The following is a 23,284-nucleotide window of genomic DNA, read 5'->3' on the forward strand; positions in this document are numbered from 1 at the left end:
ATTGCGGTGGTTACTTTCCCCCTAGGACACCAAACAAATCATTATGCAGAAGCTTGTACAACCCTTCAAACAACTAAATTGGCTAAAGAGGTAGGGGTCAAATGCCTATTGTTGGAGGGGGATTCAAATAATATTATTAAATGCCTAAGGGGAGAACACCCTCCATCATGGAGTATTAGGAATATGATAGATGAAATGAAAACTATCTTTCTTTCCTTCGAAAGGGTCTTTGTGTCACATGTTTATTGTGAGGGAAACATGGCTGCTGATTGGACGGCTAATGAGGAAATAGGGAGGGACATGCCACACAAATGGCCTAGTGGAGAGGGATTTCTAGTGGCCACTAAAAGTATAATTGAGATGGAGATAATCCAGGGGAGGACAAACAACATAAAGTGCAATTATGGTAGTTAAAGTTGTCAATCAAACTTGTAAAGTATTGAGAGCTTAGCATAGGCATATTTAAAGGAATCACAATTAGGGGGCTTTTTTGGCATGTTTTATGGAAGATATTATGGGCAACTGGTAATTACTATTTCTATTGCTTTACCAAGGTTGGAGGAAACTATAGGTTTGGTGAGATAAACTAGGTTTTGACTCACAGTACTAGGAGAACATAGTGTTTTTGTTTTTCTTTCTAAAACATAATGGTTGGGGAGAGGCATCGTAGAGAGCTAAAGGGAGAATTTGAGAAGTGGAAGAGGCATTCAAAAGTGTGGGAGAAGTTGAGGGAAGGCGATATTTCATCCTTCATTGAAAAACTTCATGGCTAGGATCTAAAGATAATTGACCTTAGGGTGAAGTCATGGAGAGATGGGAAGGTGAATATTGATGGGATCAATTTCCAGGTCAATGAAGGGGTTATTTTTGAGGTCATCAACTCTCCCAATCAGGGCATAAAATTCTATAGGGATAAGAAAATATCCCTAAATGTAGTGAAAGACTTTGCAAAGGACATGGAGGAGATGAAGGATCTAGTGAAGATTGGTGCCTACTATGAGCCCACATCTATTAAGAATCTATGGAGGTTTATCCTAAGGGAAATTATATCCTACATTATGCTCGACACAAGGTTTGACAGGATTTGAACCCACGATTTTGTTATCCTAAACCATTTCAAGTATGGAATAAAAATTTCCATCCTCTTTACCTATTTTTCTTTGCAAATAAGAGTATTATGGATCACAAGAAGAAAGTGTATGCTAATCTAGCCTTCCATTAGGGTTTTTTATTACTCATATATGAGAATTTTAAAGCTCAAACTCATGGAAGGGCTGTAGCCTAGAAGGTAGATTCCTTTGAGGAGATGGAGAGCTCCTACCTCCTAGAAGGTACAAAGGATAGTGTTGGTCTGCACTTGGAAGATGAAGAGGAGGTGGCTAAAATCATGAAGGATATGGGTAGGAAGAAGAAAAAGAAGTCAGGGAAAGGAATAGAGAGAAGGATAAAGTAGGAGGGTAAATTGAAGGAGGATTATAATGACAAGGAAGAGGGGATGGACAACCGGTAAGGCTCAGGTAAGTAGGAAGGAGGACAACTAAGCCAAAAGGAAAAGAGGAGGTGAGAAGGATGCTGAGAAGGCTCTCAGTAAGGGTAAAGGAGAGCATTATTGAAGCTTGAGAAGAGAGGAAAGAGGAAGAGGGTTTGGCTAATACCACTATTACTCTTGATGCAAAGGGAAAGAAAACTGTATGGAGGAACTTTCATGCCAACACTATGAAAATGGGTCTAGTTAGAGAACATATCCACTTGAAGGTTATGGAGGGAAGGGATGGAAAAATACAGTTAGAAGAGCTCATTAACCTGTATTTTGTAATTCTTAGTGACAATGGGTGGGAAATGGGGATGAAACTCCTTAACAATGATGACAAAAATTTAGTGGACAATTTCTAGTCCATTAAATGGATCTTCCATGAAATTGAAGAGATTAAGTTTAGGATGCAGGGGTAGGAAAGGCCAGAAGGGGGGATGAGAATGTCAAAATTAGCAAGCTAGATGCAAGGGTTTCTAAGACTGAAAAAAGAGTGGAAAGGATGGAGAGCTCTCTCCATAGTTCATCTAAACAGATCCTTAACATAATAAAAGGTCTTAATGATAACATCATTTAGCTACTCATGATGATGGAGGAAAGTAAAAAGGGGAAGGAAGAAAAGGACAAAGAGGAAACTGGGCTGGCTAATGAGGACGTTTCTTTATAGGGAGAGATCCTAAGCAAAAGGAGAGTGGATAAGAGGAAGAGGGAAGAAGAGGTCTCATTGGACAATAGCCATTTGAAGACTGATGAGGCTGAGGCCATGGAAGTGTTGGAGCTCAAGAAAGAAAAGCTGGCTAAAGAATTAGTGCCCTGAGCGTTGATCCTAGTTTTTTTTCCTTGGCTTTTGGCCATGTATTTTTTGTTTACATATAATGGCTAGTTTTGGCTTGTTTTTTTTTCTATTGTTTGGTTGCTAGACCTAAACTTTTAGTAGTATTTTATTATTAATTGGTGGGTTTCAGGAACCCTTGTAAAAAACCTATTTTACTTAATCAAAAACATATTGGTCACCTAAATAATTTATTCAAAGAGCTATTGACATATGCTTCTAAATATAGGAATATTATGTAAATGTTGACTTTGTTAAAAAAATATAATAAATATTAAGTGAATTATAAAACTTTTATCAAAATGTATTTGAAAACAAAATAACATATTGCTAACAAAACAAACTAAATTACATAGTGTTATTTTAAGACCCTAATATGATATTAGAAATTATTTTTGATAGCTCTAGAAAACTAGAGTACACCACCATTTAGCTCCCTACCCTACTTTTAATACCAAATAATTTGTCGAGAGCAATCCTAAAACCACTATAGAAAAAATTCAAAAAACTTTCTACAAATACTATAATGTGTCCCAATTAGTACTTGAAACTTGTTGACTAAAAAACCTTTTGTGAGAATACTCATGAGATCATTATGAAAAATCCTCAAAGGACTCCAATAAGGTAGGCCTTAGTGGCATAATGTGTATAAAGACCTCATAATGCATGCCACATCGAATTAGCCTCCTTTCGTGAACTAGTCAATCTAAATTGCACTAAGATTAAACATACTTTTAAACATGTCTAATCATTAGAATAGATTTGAAATCAAATCAACTTATATATTATCCAATTTTAATTGCACTAAGATTGCATACTTTTGTTTTTTAATAAGAAAAAGGCCAAAGCCATAGATTATAGTGAATAGATCAAAATACAACCCAACTCAAGGGGCATTGATAGGGCAAAGTTGGGTGATAGTCCTTCAGTCTTGCCCAATGTAGATCAAAATATCATTGGATAAGATCACACACTTTTAAACACATTCAAAGTCCAAATTTGATTAGAAATCATTTGAACTAATCTAATTTGAACTTATGCACTAGTCAATATGAATTGCACTAAGATTACATACTTTAAACATATATGAAGTTCAAAGAAAATTATAAATCATTTGTACTTATGAACTAATGAATCTAAATTAAACTAAGATCACATACTTTTAAACATATCTACATATCAAAATAGATATGAAATTATTTTTACTTAAATATTATAATCTTAAATTACATAGAAATTCACATGTCACAAAACATCCATAACCATCTCAACTCTTATTAGATATATTCATTATCAAATTCATTAGAATAAATTTTATTTATCTAACATTTAGAATCATATGAAATAATATATTATTAATAATTGTGAAAGTGAGACTCATTCTTTTAGAGAGTTTGATGATGCCCATCAATGTCTACAATTGTCCCCCACCAAGAACACATTACACAAGCCAAGTCAAAGATGCTACCTTCACCATGTTAGATAACTTATGCTTGTTGACCAAACCCCCTCTTGACCAATGATTCTTATAATATTAGCCCATGGATAGGTAATGGTTTATTAGATCATGAGAAAATCACACTTTACATTATTTTAGAGTCAAATTATTTCAATATATGGTCTTATCTTAATTTATTCATACTTGAAGTATGCTCCAACTGAATCTCCTGCCACCAAATTTTTGCTCACTCTTTAAGCTTATCCTTCATAAATTTGACCCTCTTAGGATCTTCTATTTATTCATACTCAAATCATTCTTCTAGATCATTTATCTAGTCGACCAACCTCTCTAGATTAAGATTTCCCAAAATGTGGGACTTCAAACTTGGGTCTTTTTCCAATCTTGGAAATGGCTTTGAAAAATCTATCCTCCTCAAGATCCCTTGTTCCTTCTTTTTGAACAAATCTTTCTTCTTTGAATTCATCCTCACTTTCATCTCTCACTACAATATTCATTCATCTATGAATCTCCTCTTGAAATGTCTTCACTTGTATCTCAATGGCTCTAAAATCCTCATCTATCACACCTCCAACTCTTCCACCATGGTTCCTTCATGGAGGTATTTTTACACTTATTGATCAAAGCTTCGACCACAAACTTGGTGCAAACTACCTCACAATCAACAATTTGTGTATACACTTAGTAAATCCTTCTCTAATACCACTTGATGAAGGATACTCCCCTTAATAACACAAACACATAATAGAAATGGGAAAATTACAACAAATTGCAAGAATAAAAAGTTGGCTTCTTATTATCTCCAAAAGTATAAAATTGCAAATTTGAGAAATAAGACATGCAAAGCCACATGGGCATTTTTATTACAATATTATGTAAGCTAGAGCCACCACCAACATCCCAAAACTATCCTAGACAACCCTATGCACCTTTCTTAGATAGCTATTTTTGCACTTTCCAAGAAGGTTCTAGAAATTTATCCCTCGACCTTGGGGTTGACCAACCCTAAATATGTATTAATTTTCATATTATTACATTAGAGTAGGCCTAATAACTTTCAAAACTTGAGAAATTCTGAAGGAATTTTATTTTCTTTAACTTCAAGTAGAAGAACTTTCTAAGACCATAACTCATCGCCAACTACCCTGATTTACCATTATTACCCCTTTTCATAAATGACACAACCTAATATACATTGTGTACAAGTTCTAGCTAGTCAAGGTTTGACCCTCTTTTCAAAGCCTCTAAGGCCTTCAAAATTGAGTTCAAAGTTTTTATACCTTATTGCCAATACCAAAAATTTTCAATAACTTTACAAATACACTTGATATTGCAATAAAATTTACTAGCAGGATGATATATCTAAAATGAACCTCATGGAATGAAATCAGAACATTCTAAACTCAAACAACCAACTCTCTAAAAATATTAATCCTCTACAAATAGGTACCTCTAGACTAAGATAGTCCTTATTAATAAATAAATATTAATTAAAACATTTGGGTGACGCAAGATTTCCCTTAAACCCAATATGGTCCTTCAAGAATAACATCCATAATTTTGAGTAAAAAAATATGTCATATAACATCATAAAGCATCATTATATAGATATGATATAAATACCATTGAAAACATAATCTAACATATAAATCAACACTATTGTGGGCACTTGAAGAAGGTATAGTAAAAAAATGCATCATATAGTGCAACCACTGGTCACATCATAAGGGTACTCATAGAATAATGTTGAGATAACATCCAAATCTAGGTAAACACTAGCACATACCACAATGAAACCACTAGAAAACATTATAAATCTCATGAGCCAACTACTAATCAAAACCACAAAATACATCTTAGAAAGGACACAGTAATCAACTATAAAGAGCACATCTTACAATGTCACATAAAAGCATTGCATGGGAATAATAACCACTTTAGAAGATCAACTCAACTAATCACACAAGAGATCAAGTACACATATAGAACCAACTCAAGGGATATCAAATTAGCTACTCAACTAGCCAAAGCACCCTCGATCACACAACCAATTATAATCCATAAATATTTTGTTAATACAACAACATTTAAGTCAAATCACCCCAAAGGTGTAGGCCGCTCAAGGGTACAAGATGATCACACAATAAGATTGAATCATCAAAGTCACATCCATCAAGATGGCATGCAAAATACAAATGGGAGAGGTGCTACATAAGGTGGTTTGTAAAAAAACTTCAAAATATATTTGAAAAGAAAAAAATCATATTTTCAACAAGTCAAATTATCTATAATATTTTCCTAATATCCAAATATGATATTTAATTTCCTATTGATAACTCTAAAACTAGAGTACACCATCATTGATCCCTACCCCTAATTGTAATAAAACTTAGTCAAAAACAACAATTTTTTTTACTAAAGTAATTTGTTAAGAGTTCTTATAAAATCACCACTACTTTAATATTCAAATCAGTACTCAGTACTTACAACTTGTTGACTAAAATAATTGTTGAGAAGATTAATGATATCATTAGAGTCATGAGAGCTCCTTAGAGACATCATATAAAGTTGGTCTTAAAGACAAAACAAGCGTAAACACTTCATATTGTATATTACATCTAATTAATCTCAATTTGAATTTCATACTTTTAAACATATTACATAATTTCAAACAGATCTAAGATCCAAAGTAGATTTCAAATTATTTGTATTCATAAACTATAATCCTAAATTACATGTACTTATTATTTTATCCATTACAAAAGATCCACAATCATCTCATTTTTTATTGAATGCATTTATGTCCATATTTGTTTGGATATTTCAATTTACTCTATATCTAAAACCTTGAGAAATAGCATATTATCTATGATTATAAAATAATGACATATGCATCAAAGATATCTATAGAGACAAACTATAGTTCTATATTGATAATAAATGATAAATTTAATGAGCTAGTTCATCTTGCATCTAAATGTCAATCTGGGGTCTTAAACTGATCAAAGGTATAGTGGTTGTTTGCTCAAAGGATGAAGATAGCATGCCAAGTAGGGATGAATGTTGCTAGAACATATGCAAGAAAACCTACAACAAACCAAAATAAAATTGGTGACAAGAACTGTCACTTCCTAATGATAGGATTTTCTCTGCTATGTTCAAGTGACATGAACTATATAGAAATTGCAATAGAGTTTGAAACACCAACTTTAACACAAATCATAAAGAGAAATCTAAAACATGGACTCTAATTGAAATTAAATAAAAGTGACTAAAATTCTCAAATAACAAAGTCTAAATGAAAACCTTAATACAACTAACACAATTCTTAATGATTAAGCATGAAGCACATGAATAGATTTTGAATACAAACTATACATGCAATACTAATTTGGAATGAGACTCAATGTAGATAATTAAGACACTATTAAATACCAATTTGAAATTATACATAACACAAATAATTAAAACATCCAACTTACTAAAATATATAAACTATATTTATATACATTGGTAGTGGCGGAGTGGGCGCCCTTCCTCCCAACAAACTGATTGAAGAAAATACTCAAAGAACTCTTAAATCAACCCAATAGAATAATATTATATATTTGATATCATGATTCATACCTTCTTATCCCTTGCTTGAATATATGATGGCTTATATAGCCTTTTACAAATAAAACAACCAAGCCTATTTTGATAATGGAAGTTCAATCTGTATGGTTAAAACTTATTCTTTTAGTTTTAGTAAAGAGTGTGAAATATATGACCACTCTTTCTATACCATAAAAATTGATTTCTTAACAATTTACTAATCATGAACAAACTAATTTCTTTACATTATAACAAACATATAATCTGGAAGCTTGGTCATAATAGTAAATCATGATATTTAACCTTTAGAAAATCACCCACAGTTCTTTGCTTGTTCAGTTTATGAAGATTTTGTTGAGAGGAAACGTAATTGGGCCTATTCTGGACAATACCCATATCTTGAATTTTTTAGATTTTTCTTCATTTGTTTAGAAAGTGCCACACAATATTGAATATAGAAAAATGTTTGAATTTTTATTTCTTGCAAAATTGTAATAAATATAATACTATCATTATATTTGCTTCAACACATTCCTTAGTCAATATTGTTGGAATAGATATACTCCAAATGAATACCCATAAGAGTCTTGCATAGAAGGTGATAGAATGCATGTTGCAAATGTATATTTCAAGGCAAAAAGAATAATGCATATTAATAAAGATAATCAATAATTAATTTTCGTAATCTAATCTCAAAACTAAATTAAATATAACTTCTATATTAAATTATTTGGAACATAAAATGGTGAAATGATATGAAAATATAATGGAATTGGAATGCAAGAATAGGATAAAATGTGATTGGAAATGGGACATTATTTTCTCTCATCAATATCTATCTTAGAGAGTTTGATTATGATGATCAATATCATCTATCTTAGAGTGATTAATTATGATGATTAATATCTTCATCTTAGAGAGTTTGATTATGATGATCAATATCATCTATTTTAGAGTGTGATGATTAATATCTACAACATCATCCACCACTAACACACAACATTTAACCAACAAAGGTGTTTCCTCTAACATCCTAAAAAAAGTACGAGCTCTTAACCAAGTCAAAGATTTGAGAACTACTCATATATGTTTCTAACCCTAAGAATCTTATCTAAATATTAATTTTGTTAACAAATTTTAATAAAGTTTAGATAGTTTGAAAAAAAATATCAAAGTATATTTGAAAATAAAAAAATTCATTGTTAACAAGCCAAATTATTCATTATGTTATTTTAAGAACCTAATATAATATTGATATTTTTATGTACACCTCTAAAACTAAGTAAATTGTCATTGGGACCTATTACTTAGCTATAATGAATCCTAACTAACAACTTGTTAACCAAAACAATTTGTTAAGAGTGCTCATTAAATTACTTAATTTTTTTTTACAAGATTTATACAAATGGGTTAGTGTTGATTAGTGTGTTAGTACACCTCCATTGAGCCACACTCCTAATCACAACAAATCTTGTCAAAAATAAGAAATTTTTAACCAAAGAAATTCGTAATGAGTGGTCAAAACAATTATAAAGCAATAACTTTATAAACGATTTAACATATTCTAATCACTACTTAGAACTTGTTGACTATAGTAAATTGTTCAAAATGCAACTTCTCAAAGGCCTCCTATAAAGTGGAACCTTAATGACATAATGCTTACGAAGACTTCATAATGAACGCCACCTCTAATTAATCTCATATCACTTAGTCAATCTAAATATTGTCCTATTAAACATATCCAAAGTTCAAAACAAATTTAAAATCATTTATAAGTTTATAATGCTACATTACATGTGCTTGAAATTTTACCCATCATAGAAGATCCATTACCATTTGAACTTTTTATTGGATATATTCATCTCCATACTTGGTTGCATACATTCCCTTTACCCCATGTCTAGAATCTTATGAAATAGTATATTAATTGTGGTTATGAAACAATGGCTTATATTTCATCAATATATATGTCTCATGGAGAGTTTGATAATGTCAATCAATATCTACAAGCATTCCCTTCCACAAACACACTATACTAGCCAATTCAAAGATGTTACCTTCAACGTCCTAGAAAAATTGTGATCTTAACCAAGTCAAAGATTTAAAAACTATTTGGTATATTTTTCTAAACATAAGAATATTATGTAAATATTGACTTTATTAACAAAATATAATAACAATTGGGTGGTTTGTATGACATGTGTCAAAATATATATTTGAAAATAAAAAATCATATTGCTAACAAGTCAAACTATCCATAGTGATATTTTAAGACCCTGAATTGATACCTTTTTTTAATGAATTAATACTCTTTTTTTAAGTACAACTCTAAAACTAGAGTACACCACAACTGAGCCCTCTCACCTAATTGTAATGAATTTCAATTGAAGATAACAACTTGTGAACAAAAATAAGTTGTTAAAAAACATAGGATATAGATGTTGACTTCATTAACAGATTTTAATAATAATTAGGTAGTTTGTAAAACTTGTGTCAAAATATATTTAGAAATAAACGATCATATTCATATTGTTAAATAATCAAACTATGATATTTTAAGAGCATAATATGATATTAATTAATTTTTTAACAACTCCAAAATCTACTTTGTCAACCATTGCAGAATAACACTCAAACAGACATATTCTTCTTCCTAATGTCCACTTCAAATTCTTCTAGGGAGTTACGGATTCATATACCTATTGAAGTTCACTAACTGAATAACTTCAATATACTAGTGAAACTGATAAAAAAGGTGAAGGAGTGGGGATTTGAAGCATAATAGCTACGTAGATGATCCAAATTCATTCAACCCTAGATTTCAACAGCTGATTTCTCCTCGTGAATTCCTCCTGTCTGCGAAGGCTTATGAGATTTCGCTGGCACTAGGCAGATTCTTCTACGGCCTTTAGAATAGTAGGGCTGTGGACAACTAGTGCTAGGGAAGACTCAACTGAACTGGCCAGATTCTCTCAATTTGTATTCATCATCAAAATCATTACAATACATTTTATTTACCTAACATCTAAAATCATATGAAATAATGTATTATTAATGATTGCGAAAGTAAGACTCATGCTTTTAGAGAGTTTGATGACGCCCATCAATATCTACAACTGTCCCCCACCAAGAACACATTCCACTAGCCAAGTCAAAGACGCTACTTTCATCATCCTACAAAATTTATGCTTGTTGACCAAAACCCCTCTTAACCAATGATTCTTGCATTATTAGCCCATGACAAGGTAATGGTAAATTAGTCCATGAGAGTCACTCTCTTGACTGTTTCAGAGTCAGATATTTGCAACGTATGGTCTTATCTTAAGAAATAAACAATCATGTGTTGAGAGAACAATAGACATATTTGGGCATGCATGTTCTTATTTACAGTCGAGTGCCCTTGTGAAAAGTAAGCGGCAGAGTATCTAACAAGGCAATTATCCTTCACAACTGTTGCTCACTATCCCAAAGAGACGAAATGTACTTGAGAATAGACAAAACTTCTACCCAACCAACCTTATTATATGCCACCTAATCAGGAGGCCTGCAAATCTTTGTGTTTCAAGGGCATATTTAGCATATAAAAATACCAAAGTATGTTATTAAATCCTTCAGAATATACTTCCGCCACATTGAGACGCCACAATAGGACAGAAGCTGATTTATGAAATCTGGGAAAGTTTGTTCGTTGTGATTACAGCTGGTAAAGCTGTAGCAGACATTTGTAAAATTGAAGAGGCAATTGTACAGCCTGCTCCTTACATGTGTTAGGCTAAAGTATAAGAGAATTCCTTGACACTGGAAGAGAGAACAAAAAGAAAGCATGACAGTGGATATTGAGGGTCAAGATAGAGTAATGAGAATGGAAAATGGAAATGGATGCCATGATAATAAACATGGCCAATCCCACTTTGTACTGATACATGGTGCAGGCCATGGAGCTTGGTGTTGGTATAAAATTGTTCATCTTCTTCAAAACTCAGGGCATAAGGTGACTGTTTTGGATCTTGCAGGGGCAGGCATTAACCCTCTCAATCCTGATTCTATCACGTCTTTTGACGATTATGATGCTCCTCTTATGGATTTTTTATCTCAATTACCCGACTCTGAAAAGGTTTGTGAGTGAAAACAAATTGTTAGTGATCTTTTTTGTTAAATGAGGTGAATTGATGAAATGGGTGTTGTTTTAATTTTGTGTATTTCTTCAGGTTGTGCTGGTTGGTCACAGTGCAGGAGGGCTGAGCTTGAGCCATGCAATACATGTGTTTGGTCCTAAGATTGCAGTTGCTGTTTACATTGCTGCAACAATGCTCCCAGATGGGTTTTGTTCAGAGGAAGATGTTCAGCTGGTTTGTCCTACATTCCTACATTTAAATTGTCTATTATATTCATTTCATGAAGCAATATCCTACAGGAGACATGCTCGGATGGAAGCATTCATATTTATCTGGTTTGTATAGAGAAAATAGAGGCTCTTTGGTTATCAAGTGATTCAATTGATTTATGGGGATTTTGTTTAAACAACTCATGATCAATTGTGCTGATTGTGATCCCCACCTTTATTTATCTTGCAAAAATTTTGGCATAGTTTCATAAACTATGTTTCTTGGCGCAGCTGTTTGAGTATTTCAGTTGGGTAATCTCTATTTGTACTTTTCATGTAAATTATGTTTCTTGGTGGAGTTATTTTTCAGTTGGGTGATTTGTACTTCATAGAAATTGTGAAAAGCTTTGCTCTTTGAGTTGGAAATTCCCCTTATAGTTTTTATTGGTCTGCTAAAGTGAATACCATTACATTGCTATTAATCCTACTAATGGCTCTGAGTGTATTGCAGAAATTGAGTTTAACATGTTGTAAGCATACAAGCTAATGGGCATGAAAGATCTGTCAGTTTGTGATATTATGTACATACTAAGAAAGGATGCTGTTGTTCTGAAGCTTTCCATATTAGTATTGAGAAATTACTTGCTTTTGTTACTTCACAAACCATATTGAGATATGCAAATTGGGGCATCTGCTTTTTATGTATAGAAATTGAGGCTAAGGCTTCATTTCCGATTACATGTCTATTTAATTACAATTAAGAGCATTAACCCCTAGGTTCTTTGTGCAGGGTGTCCCAGACATGTTGAAAGTGAGTGAATTCCACTACGGTCTTGGTCCAGAGCATCCCCCAACAACTTGCAAAATCAGGGCAGAATTCCAAAGAGAAACCCTCTACCCATTCAGCCCTCCTGAGGTATAAATCAAATCTACATCTCTAAAACTTCCTTGCTTGTCTTTTTAAGTGAAATTACTGATGGTTGTTCAATATCTTGCTCTAATTTTTCAGGATGCGGCTCTGGCTTCAATCCTCATAAGACCAGCACCATTATTGGCATTCCAGACAGCTAAATTTTGTGAAGAGTCAGAGGAATTCATGAAGGTTCCAAGAGTTTATATGAAAACATTGCAGGACAGAGTAATTTTAATAGAAAACCAGGAGGCCATGATCAAACTTTGGCCTCCTGATATTGTCCTGAGCATGGATACTGATCACTGCCCTTTCTTCTCTTCACCTCTGGAACTCCATACTCACCTCCTTCAAATTGCCCACCTTTTCCCATGATTCATTGCTCTAGTAACTAGTTCTATTGAAGCAAAAAATTTCTGATTTCTGTTTGTTCATATATTGTATTAATCATATATATACCACACTACTGATGGTATGTAACATTGTTAGGTCTATATCTGATAGACATTAGCACATGCTGGCTGTGCTGATGGTAAATATAAGGAAGAAGCAGCCTCTTAGTCTTTAGAAGCATAGTCTTTGATAGTCATGCATTTGAATTGAAAGGAGTCTTTAAAAGTCCATGTTTGTAATGTTATGTTAGGATTTTTGTGCTAGGATTTTAGATTATAAGGGCATGAAAAGTGAGTACACTAGTGGATTCAAGATAGCTTGAAACCACTTCTGGACTGGGTATTCATTGTTCTGGCCAAAATCTGTATGTCCTACTTGATTTCTGCTAGGCTCAGTTGAAATCATAGAGCAAGGGCAAAAAGGATTTTCAGTGGTAGAAGTAATTCTAAACATAATTTTTTTTATGTTTTTCATTCTATTTTCTTTCTTCATCTTGATACTGGATAGATTGTGGAATGTGATTAAGAGCATTTAAACTTAATGGATAGATTATAGAATGTGATTGCAAATGTTTTAAAAAACATTCTTCAGTTTTGAAACATGGTAAACTAATTAAAAAGATTTATACATGCTCAAATTTAGAAACATTTCTAACTAGCAATGCTTTGGAGTTGCTCACTGTTCATGTTTTCCCATAAATTGGACTTCAAGAGAAAAAATGACTAAGCTGATTGTCTTATAGCAGGATTTTTCTTAACGGTGGCTCAGATGATAAGGGCATTTTTCTTGATAGTGGTTCAGATTATAAGGGCATCAAGTGTGAGCATACTAGTGGATCGAAGGTAGCCTGAAACCTCTTCTGGGAATCTGGAGGTTATTCATTGTTCTGGCCAAATGCTTTATGGTGTCAGAGTAAGTTTCTTATTCAGTACGAGTTCTTGGTAGTTATTCAATTTCATCGATAGAACAAGGGCCAAATGAATGATCCAAGGACCAAAGGAATGATCCATTGACATTATTAGGATTTTCCATTTGATTGTGGAATATGATTAAGAACATTCATAAAGCAATATTTTAAACTAAAAACTAGTCATGCTCTATAGATTATGAAATGTGATTGAAAATGTTTAAAAGAAAAAAACATTTTAAACAAAACATTTTCTAATTTTGAAATATTTCAAACTAACAATTTTAAATGGATTTAGAATGTGATTAAAATGCTAATGGGTCATAGAATGTGATCAAAATGCTGAAGGGATTTATATATGTTCAAATTTAGAAAAACTTCTAACTAGCAACTCTTTCTAATTGTAATTGCATTTGACTTCAAGAAGAAAATTAAATGATTAAGCTTATTGTTTATCTTTCCCAGGCATTTGATTTGGGGGTGGGGGAGGAATGATTAAGCTGTGTTTATTTTTCAAGATTTGATTTGACGGAAGAATGGAAAGAATGGTTAAGAATGTTAAAGTTTAAGAAAAGGTGATTTATGCCAGAATAACCACTTTAAACTGTATTGTATAAAGAAATACTCAGGCTCTTTTATTCTACTATTTTTATCCAATGTTCTGGAGCTACTGATAAGATTCATCAGCCAATTATGAGATTATAACTTAAACTAGATCAAACTAATCTATTTTCTTGTCATCTTGTAAATTTGTAATGACGTTGGTGCATTGTTGTTGCAATTGTTAAGAACTTTACCATAAAAAGAATGAACAGTTTTCATGATTGATGGAGTCAAAATGGGTCACTAACTATGTTTGAGCAGTCTGTCTGACAATGATAAGACCTCAACTCTCTTTTTGAAGGAATGTTACCCAGAACAAAATAACGCACGTGAAGTGTTTGTGCTGTCATGGCAGGGTTGGCTTTATGTGATTTTTCACGATTCCTTCTCTTAGTACTAAACCAATTGCCCGGCTTTCGGACTTACTTTATTTCCATGATCTTTTGCTGGTGTTCGCCTGCAAGTAAATCAGTAAATTCTAGAAAAAGAATGTGTAAAATAGTAAATTTGTGATAGTAATTTAAAGTTGTATATAGATGGGGAAATCTGTTTAGTAGTTAGTGGAGGGGTTTCAATCTTGATGGCCATTTCTCATGCCCTACAAAACACTACTACAATTTTATTTTTTTCATGGTAATATTAAGGGTTTTACATGAGGAATGTACATAGTTTATTAGGTTGATAAGAACTAGAAGATTGGGATGTTTTTGAATAATCAAAAGCAGTCAAAATAAGGGGGTTGACCCTTATATAAGATAAACTGGCCTACAACTAGCAGATTACCATCCAAACAGAGCATTACCCCTACTAATGCTTATCAAAACAAAAACATCATTTGAAGGAGCATAATTATAAAATCTACCAGGCATCCTACTAAGATAACCTAAAACAGTACTACTTAAAAGAAAGGAGTTTTTAAACAAAGGCAAACCGGTCTTTAAATTGACTAAGTCCTTAAAACAACAAACACATAAAACAAAGAGGAGCAAACCTAGATTGGGCTTTTTCTCAGCCTTCCTTTTGAGAAGGATGTTCACCTAATCTTCTGCCAAGAAATTGAAGAGCATCTTGGAGTCTTCATAAGTCAAGTCCTCCTCGTAGTTGTCCTTCAATAAGTGCACGGTAGTGGTCACCGCATGTGTCACATTGATGGTGAACTTCGACAAAAGTCTAACCCTCTCCTCCAGGGCTTGCATCCTCTCTCTCAACTCTTTAACCTTCAAATTATGGATCTTCATAGTATCCTTCAACTTACCACCTGAATTGCCCTCCACCATGTCCTTGCCATTATCTTGCAAAATTGGGGCGTTAAAAATTATTTTTCATTAGGTATCGCCCTAGTTGGGGAGGACACCGCCGTAGGGGAGGGGGCTCTTTCCACTGTTTCTATGAACTGATCCTGTGTAAGGTCCACCCTACCCATGGTAAGAGAAGCAAAGACGTGGGTCTATTAGAATTTACCTTAGGGAAAAATCACCCAAGATCAAGAAGCTCAAGCACTAGCACAATATGGACCAATAAAGTATGATCAGAATAACAATATGAAATTGAATTAACGTACATACACACTAGGAGTGTTTGAATATAAAGGCCTCTAGAATGACTAGGAGTCAGCAAAATGATAAGACTCACAACTAAGCACGTGTCCACCAAGAGTGGATTATCCTCCATTGAGCACAGAAGTTAGTGCAATGATAAGAGGATAAGTTTACATAGTTGTGTCACATAAAAAGATGTTGTAGACACCATGTGCTTAATTAGAGTGCAAACAACTATGTTGTCTATTGGCGCTCAAAATTGAGTTCTCATTTTTTAGCGTCTATTTGAAATTTTGAGTCAAATCAAACCCCATAAATGCCCATAAATACATGTGTACCCAACTGTACCTTTGAGGCCCTTAAGGTGTTTAATGTTTCTAACACCTTCCATTTAGCCCATCCACATGTTCCATGATGATAAATTGTTGTTCCGAGTCATTTGGCGAAGTCCTATTTTGAGCAAATGTCAAATCTGCATTTTCACCAAGTGTTAAACAATGAAAGGAGGCTATATTTGCATTTGAATATCTCGCACCCAAAAATGTTTTGTGATTTTCCACTTTGAAAATATCTAGTGTCTATACCTAAGAATATATGTTTCAAATTTTGAATCGTTTTGAGTTCGTTTGATTAGGTTTTGAATCCCTCAAAGTTGGTCAGTTATTGTTTCATGCTTTTGTGTAATTGCGCAAATTTATGGGAAGCCCTGTTTGACATGTTATAAATTTTGACCAATTGACAAAAATGTTGAAATTCCTATTTCATTGCATTACAAACATCAGAGACTTGTTATGTTTCAAATTTCAGCTTATGGCGAATCCATTTGATTAGTTTTCAAACGCGATTTCAAACATAATTTCTAAAGTTTTACTGGTGTCAATATTTGCAGATTGTTTGGTACCCCTGTTCGAGATGTCATAACTCAAAACTTGTGATTGTCTAGATCAAATGGATTGTACCCTTGTGTTGTCCTCTGAAAATACTCCAAGTGTGTCAATTTTTAAGCCTTGACGAATCCATTTACACACTTTTCCAGGTCCATTCCATTTGCAAAAATTGCTTTTCTATTAGTACTTCTAGTCTGTGAAATCCAAGTAGCCCACTTTGATCGCTCGCCATTTGCGTCTTGTTATTTGTCATGAGCCTAGATTGTAGATTCATAATTTCCTCATGACAGTCAACCAAAACCCTAGTTTTCATTTCCCCAAGTGTCCATTTGCCCAGTTTTCAAAGCCGATTCCGAACCCAGTTTAGTGTTTTCTGACATGTTTTCTTGTAGGCAGTTCTGAGAGATCAACTTTGACAGCAAATATCTTTTGATTGGAAACTCGTCATGAGACGAGATTTGATAGGGTGCAAGAATGCAGAATAAAGAATCGATATCCCAGATTTCAAAGCCTAGTTATCTGTTTGGATTAGTTTTTAAGGCCAGTCAAAGGACCTCCTAATACAAATTTGATAGTTTGCAGATATCTAATAAAAGGAGTTTTAATTGATGTTTCGGTGATTGAATTGGATTCCAATCAGTCTGAGAAGGTCGACAGATCAATTCAGTATTTTAGTTGTCTGAAAACGAAATTTTTTTTAGCTGGACCCACTTTGGGGCTTGGCTAAAATTCATCAAATTTAATAGAAATATGAGGATTATGATAAAAGTATGGCCTGTCAATTATGAGGAAGTCAACGCATAAGTAACCTTTAGTTATTTGAAGGAACAAATAAGGAAAGTGAAGGAATCACATTATATGCCAAGAGATGTATATGCTAATTGATGCAAAAGGAAAATAGAGAGCTGAAAGTAATAATATTATAAGTCATGGTGCTTATAATAAGGATCCTTTCAACACCATCAAATGTCCTACCGATAATGCACCTTTGCCTTATCAAGTTCCTATTCCTTTGAGTCCAACATTGTCCAAAAGGTTCATGAAATCAAGGAGTGCCAAAGGGGCCTACGAGGCAAGTTACGGAATATGATCTGATAGGTCCTTAAAGAGTGACAACCACAATTTGAAATATATGGGCATTGACGCTCTTGGTAGAATCATTAAGATCAACCCTAACTTCATAGAAGAGCATCAATTAGCCGTGATCGATTGCTTAGAGGACGCTAATTATATACTAAAATGGAAGACATTTGATTTGTTTTATAAGATGACAAAATCAAGCAATGTTGGAGTCATTGTAGGTCGCATGATTAGCTATATGATAAGCATCATTGACACACATTATAAGATGGAAATAGCATCTCGATCCATAGAATTAGCTAAACATTTTGCTCTAGGCAACCATTGGTTCATTCAGACCACGAACAAAGGTTTTGAGCATGAAGGAGGTCTTGTAAACATTAAAGTGGCACATAATTTGATGCGAGTTATGGCTAAAGGATCTAGGGAACTTTGTAAATGACAGTAGACATAAGAAAAACATGCTGAAGGAACAGGATAAGGAGCAGGGGCTTAATGTTTTCTTTTGCTTTTTTATTAAAGTACATTTGAAGACTCAAAGTTGAAAATCCCCATGCATTGAAAGTCGCCAATTGTAAAATGTATGCATGGAATAGAAAGAAACCTAACTTCAAAGGGAGAGCCACTAGAAACAAAGAAGAACTCCACTGCCTACAAAGAACAAGATTTAAAAAAAAAAGCGCAGGATAAAGGTGACATCAATGGAAAATGGCGAGTTTAAAAGGAAATCTGCCAATAGCATTAACAGGGATACTTGTTAAAGGAATGCTAAGCTAAAGACAAAGGAGCTCCCACTCATAAGAAAACACAAGTCAAAGCTGTCTCCACTCTCAAAGGGAAGCCCACGTCCACAAATAGTCTGCCATTAATAGTCAGTGCCATGGAAGGAGGAATCTATGCAATCAAAGAACGAAGCCAACAAAAAATGGAGTGAATACGTCGACATGTAGGAAGGCATTCAAATACAAGTGCAGGAGGAAAACTTGAAACTTGTTTATCCCACATTCATCATGGGAGGGCATTCTCCATATTTTTAATGCAAATTATTACAAATTGTATTGTGTCTAAATAAAGACACCTTGCTTAAAGGCAACGCCCAAGTGTGGTGGGCCTCGTGGGCGGTATGTTAAGGTGTTGTAAATTTTAACGAAGGAAATGGTCACAGAGGAAAGTGCCACATGGCAACATGGTGTAAGAGTAGAGGTTGAAATTTCTAAGGCTCCCGATGCTTCGAAAATTAAGGCCTAGCGTATGGGCATGAGACAATTTTAAAATGCTCTTGGTGATACGAGTGCGCCCGTATGAGCATAAAGGGCATCAAAATTGGAAGATACCATATGGTCGTAAAGGAAGAATTTGAGGGTCTCGTTGTTACGTTTCAAAGGCCATCGTATGAGCATAAAGGGGGATGTGAAGAGGCTCCACTACTACAGGATATGGGATATTAATATATCATTCCCATGAGAATATAAAGTGTAATGTGGAGGAATTAAAATGGTTCCCAATGCTTCAAAAATTAAGGCCCAACGTATGGGCATGAGACAATTTTAAAATGCTCTTGGTGATACGAGTGTGCCTGTATGAGCGTAAAGGGCATTGAAATTGGAAGATCCCATATGGTCGTAAAGGAAGAATTTGAGGGTCTCGTTGTTACGTTTCAAAGGCCATCGTATGAGCATAAAGGGGGATGTGAAGAGGCTCCGGGCATTGAAATTGGAAGATCCCATATGGTCGTAAAGGAAGAATTTGAGGGTCTCGTTGTTACGTTTCAAAGGCCATCGTATGAGCATAAAGGGGGATGTGAAGAGGCTCCACTACTACAGGATATGGGATATTAATATATCATTCCCATGAGAATATAAAGTGTAATGTGGAGGAATTAAAATGGTTTAAAGGATAATATTAATTAATTAATATTTCAAAATTTATAACCAATAGAAAGCAAACAAGTGGAAAGGTGACCGGAGAGTATAAACATCAAATGAAAAATAGAAGATATCAACGCATGATAGTTTGAAATGAAAAATTTGAATTATTTTGAATTTTTATATAGTTCAGAATCTATTGTAGGGGTTCCAGTTTTGTCACCAAGAAACCAGTTGGTTCCAATCTTTGGAGAAAATTTTCTCATTGCTGAGATACCAAGGTTTTGGATCTAGTTCTTGATGCATTCCAATACTGAGACCCCATTTCTTTCAGCATATTCTCTCTTGTATGAACAACATTAGGAAGGTTAATACAAATAGTTCAGATCTGTTAGGTGTTTTCATGTTTTCATTTCATGCATATGAATGTATTGTTTCAAGAAAATTAATACAAAGAACAACAGGTTGAGCTTCGGTGGAATCTTGTCTCCTTTATCAGCTAATTTTCAATGTTTCTAAGGCTCCCAATGCTTCAAAAATTAAGGCCCAACGTATGGGCATGAGACAATTTTAAAATGCTCTTGGTGATACGAGTGTGCCTGTATGAGCGTAAAGGGCATTGAAATTGGAAGATCCCATATGGTCGTAAAGGAAGAATTTGAGGGTCTCGTTGTTATGTTTCAAAGGCCATCGTATGAGCGTAAAGGGGGATGTGAAGAGGCTCCACTACTACGAGATATGGGATATTAATATATCATTCCCATGAGAATGTAAAGTGTAATGTGGAGGAATTAAAATGGTTTAAAGGATAATATTAATTAATTAATATTTCAAAATTTATAACCAATAGAAAGCAAACAAGTGGCAAGGTGAGCGGAGAGTATAAACATCAAATGAAAAATAGAAGATATCAACGCATGATAATTTGAAATGAAAAATTTGAATTATTTTGAATTTTTATATAGTTTAGAATATATCATTTAAAAAAAAAAATTATTTTAATGCATGTTCATAATCTAGGAGCCTGTTTTTCAAACTGCTACTAGGGGGGCATTTTTTGTCCAAAATAGGCCTTATCCTATGCCGTTGGAACCGAGAGAAGCTAAATTTTCCAGATTTGGGATTAGTTTTTGCATAGCAATTCACTAGTTCCTATTATAACCAGTTTTGTAATTTTTGGGGCATTCTCAGTAAAATGAGTAGAATTTATCATGAAGCATCAGAATTAGATAAAAGGCAGATATGAAGGCTTGGCCAAGTCTGGATGTGAAGAAAATCGATTCTAAAGGATTTTCTTGGCTTTTAGAAGTCATTTTTAAATTGATTTTCATTTTTTACCATGGGTAAAGATCAGACATGAAATCAGTTACTTATTCAATTAGATATTTCAGATATTTTGTGCTTTTGGAGGCAAAACTGATTGAAGATTTGATATGCAAGTTGAGGGAGAAGATCAGAAAGATGTTTTAACCTATTGAGAAGGTTTTCCAAGAGGACATATGTCATGTTCAGATCAGATCTGGGAATGAATTCTTCTCCAATATCTTTCTTTTTTTAATCTATTGTAGGGGTTCCAGTTTTGTCACCGAGAAACCAGTTGGTTCTAGTCTTTGGAGAAAATTTGTTCATTGCTGAGATACCAAGGTTTTGGATCTAGTTCTTGATGCATTCCAATACTGAGACACCATTTCTTTCAGCATATTCTCTCTTGTATGAACAACATTAGGAAGGTTAATACAGATAGTTCAGATCTGTTAGGTGTTTTCATGTTTTCATTTCATGCATATGAATGTATTGTTTCAAGACAATTAATACAAAGAACAACATGTTGAGTTTCAGTGGAATTCTGTCTCCTTTATCGGCTAATTTTTAATGTTTTACAATCTTTGACATAGAGCTTAGGTTGTAGTTGCAGTCCCTTAAGGCTGTATGCTATTTCATTGTTTCTTATAACCTAAGAGGTTATGTAAATGCTTCAGGGAAGCAACAGGGTTGCAAGTTTACTAATGGGGATATCATGTAAGAATGAGATTTAAATTGAGCATGGATGTCTATTTACAAGTTAAATAGATAGATCAAATATCTGAAGATACACATATTTCTTAGATATCCATATTTATATTTTTGATTCATGGAATTGCCCAATGGTTAAGGCACTAATCAGTTATAGGATCATTAGGTCTTATTGTTGCATATATGAGGGTTTGTTGAATTTAACATTATTAATCAAATGTGTTTTACCCTTTCATGTTGAAGGACCTAAATGTAATGTCCTCACTCAGCTTTTGAAATTCATAGATCTATATTTAGCTATTGTAGATAAATGTCATTTCATGAGTTATTAGGAGATATAAGTGGTTTTCACTTGCTTAATAGATTCAGGAATATGTTTTTGCACTGGTACGATATCAATTGAATTTGAGGTCCACCCACCTAGGTTTAGTAGAGCCTGAAGTAGAAGAAGGGTCATGCCTTATAGTTGGCCCAGTGTCTGAAATGGCATGTTGAAAATGAGAGTTAGCTACCCCTAGATATGTCATATTCTCATGGGGATAATTGAAAACCCTCCAGTGTTTTCAAACACCAACAAAATGGTGACTCTTCTGGGGAAAGGTTTAAATGCCTGAATTAAGGAGCTAGAAATCTCTGATATATTGTGCATATTTAGTTTTGTATGCAAGGATTTGTTCTCCAGTAAGTTTTATCCCTTTACAAAAATATGTTGTGAGACTTGGATTTAAATTGTGTTTTATGAATACTATAAGTCTATATTTAGTCAGTTTGGTCTCTACAAATGCTATTATAAGTTTCAGAGTCAAAGGATTGATTAGTATCTTGTTCTCTTTTCAAAATATTTGAGGATCTGCAAGTTTATTTTATGTTGAAAGTCTGGTTTAGAATTAGATTAGTAATAATCTGTGTTTCAATCTTTTCTCACAATTGTGAGTGGTCACTCTATCTCTACAACTAGTGGATTTTAATTATATGTGTATTTGGTTGAGGGCTTTCAACACATTCTTGGGTAGATCTAAATTCATTGTTGAAATTTTTGTTTGAAAAGAGAAGTGTAGTTTGGATCTGATAGTGTGGAAGGGTTATGTTTCTACTTTGTTTAGAAGTTTCAAATTCAAGATAAATCTGAAGAAGGTTTCCTCTATCTATTGTTGTTTCAAATTAGTTTGTAGTTATGTTCAAATTTAATCCAATCCATGTATCACTTAATGTGAGTGGCGACTCGAAGTTAATCTCTGTACCAGTGTAGTATTATACATGAATTGTGATTAGTTGTTGCAGGAGAGGAATAGATCTAAAGAGGTTGAAACATTTAAATGGTTGCAAGATTTGTGGTGTGTTGATTCAA

The 23,284-nt window shown here is 33.7% G+C and overlaps 1 protein-coding gene and 1 long non-coding RNA gene across 2 annotated transcripts; both read left to right on the top strand.

Moving 5' to 3' along the window:
* Positions 1-11,225: 11,225 nt before the first annotated feature.
* On the top strand, positions 11,226-13,521 carry LOC149558885 (methylesterase 17-like). Its single transcript, XM_089832904.1, has 4 exons — positions 11,226-11,530; positions 11,625-11,765; positions 12,531-12,656; positions 12,750-13,521. The coding sequence occupies exons 1-4, from the start codon at positions 11,240-11,242 to the stop codon at positions 13,023-13,025; spliced, it is 834 nt and encodes a 277-aa protein (XP_089689030.1). The 5' UTR covers positions 11,226-11,239; the 3' UTR covers positions 13,026-13,521.
* Positions 13,522-13,852: 331 nt separating this feature from the next.
* Positions 13,853-17,132, top strand: LOC149558886 (uncharacterized). The gene is made up of 2 exons (XR_016365088.1): positions 13,853-13,955; positions 16,981-17,132. It is a non-coding gene; the product is annotated as an uncharacterized LOC149558886 (long non-coding RNA).
* The last annotated feature ends 6,152 nt before the right edge of the window (positions 17,133-23,284 follow it).

Source organism: Cupressus sempervirens, chromosome 5 (assembly GCF_028749045.1).
Source record: "Cupressus sempervirens isolate cs-2001-9-10 chromosome 5, ASM2874904v1, whole genome shotgun sequence".
Lineage (NCBI taxonomy): Eukaryota > Viridiplantae > Streptophyta > Pinopsida > Cupressales > Cupressaceae > Cupressus > Cupressus sempervirens.

Excerpts from the sequence above, each read along its gene's own strand:
- LOC149558885 (XM_089832904.1), top strand. The coding sequence starts at position 11,240 with ATGACAGTGGATATTGAGGGTCAAGATAGAGTAATGAGAATGGAAAAT. Across the intron at positions 11,531-11,624 it reads AATTACCCGACTCTGAAAAG|GTTGTGCTGGTTGGTCACAG; the intron begins GTTTGTGAGTGA and ends GTATTTCTTCAG. Across the intron at positions 11,766-12,530 it reads CAGAGGAAGATGTTCAGCTG|GGTGTCCCAGACATGTTGAA; the intron begins GTTTGTCCTACA and ends TTCTTTGTGCAG.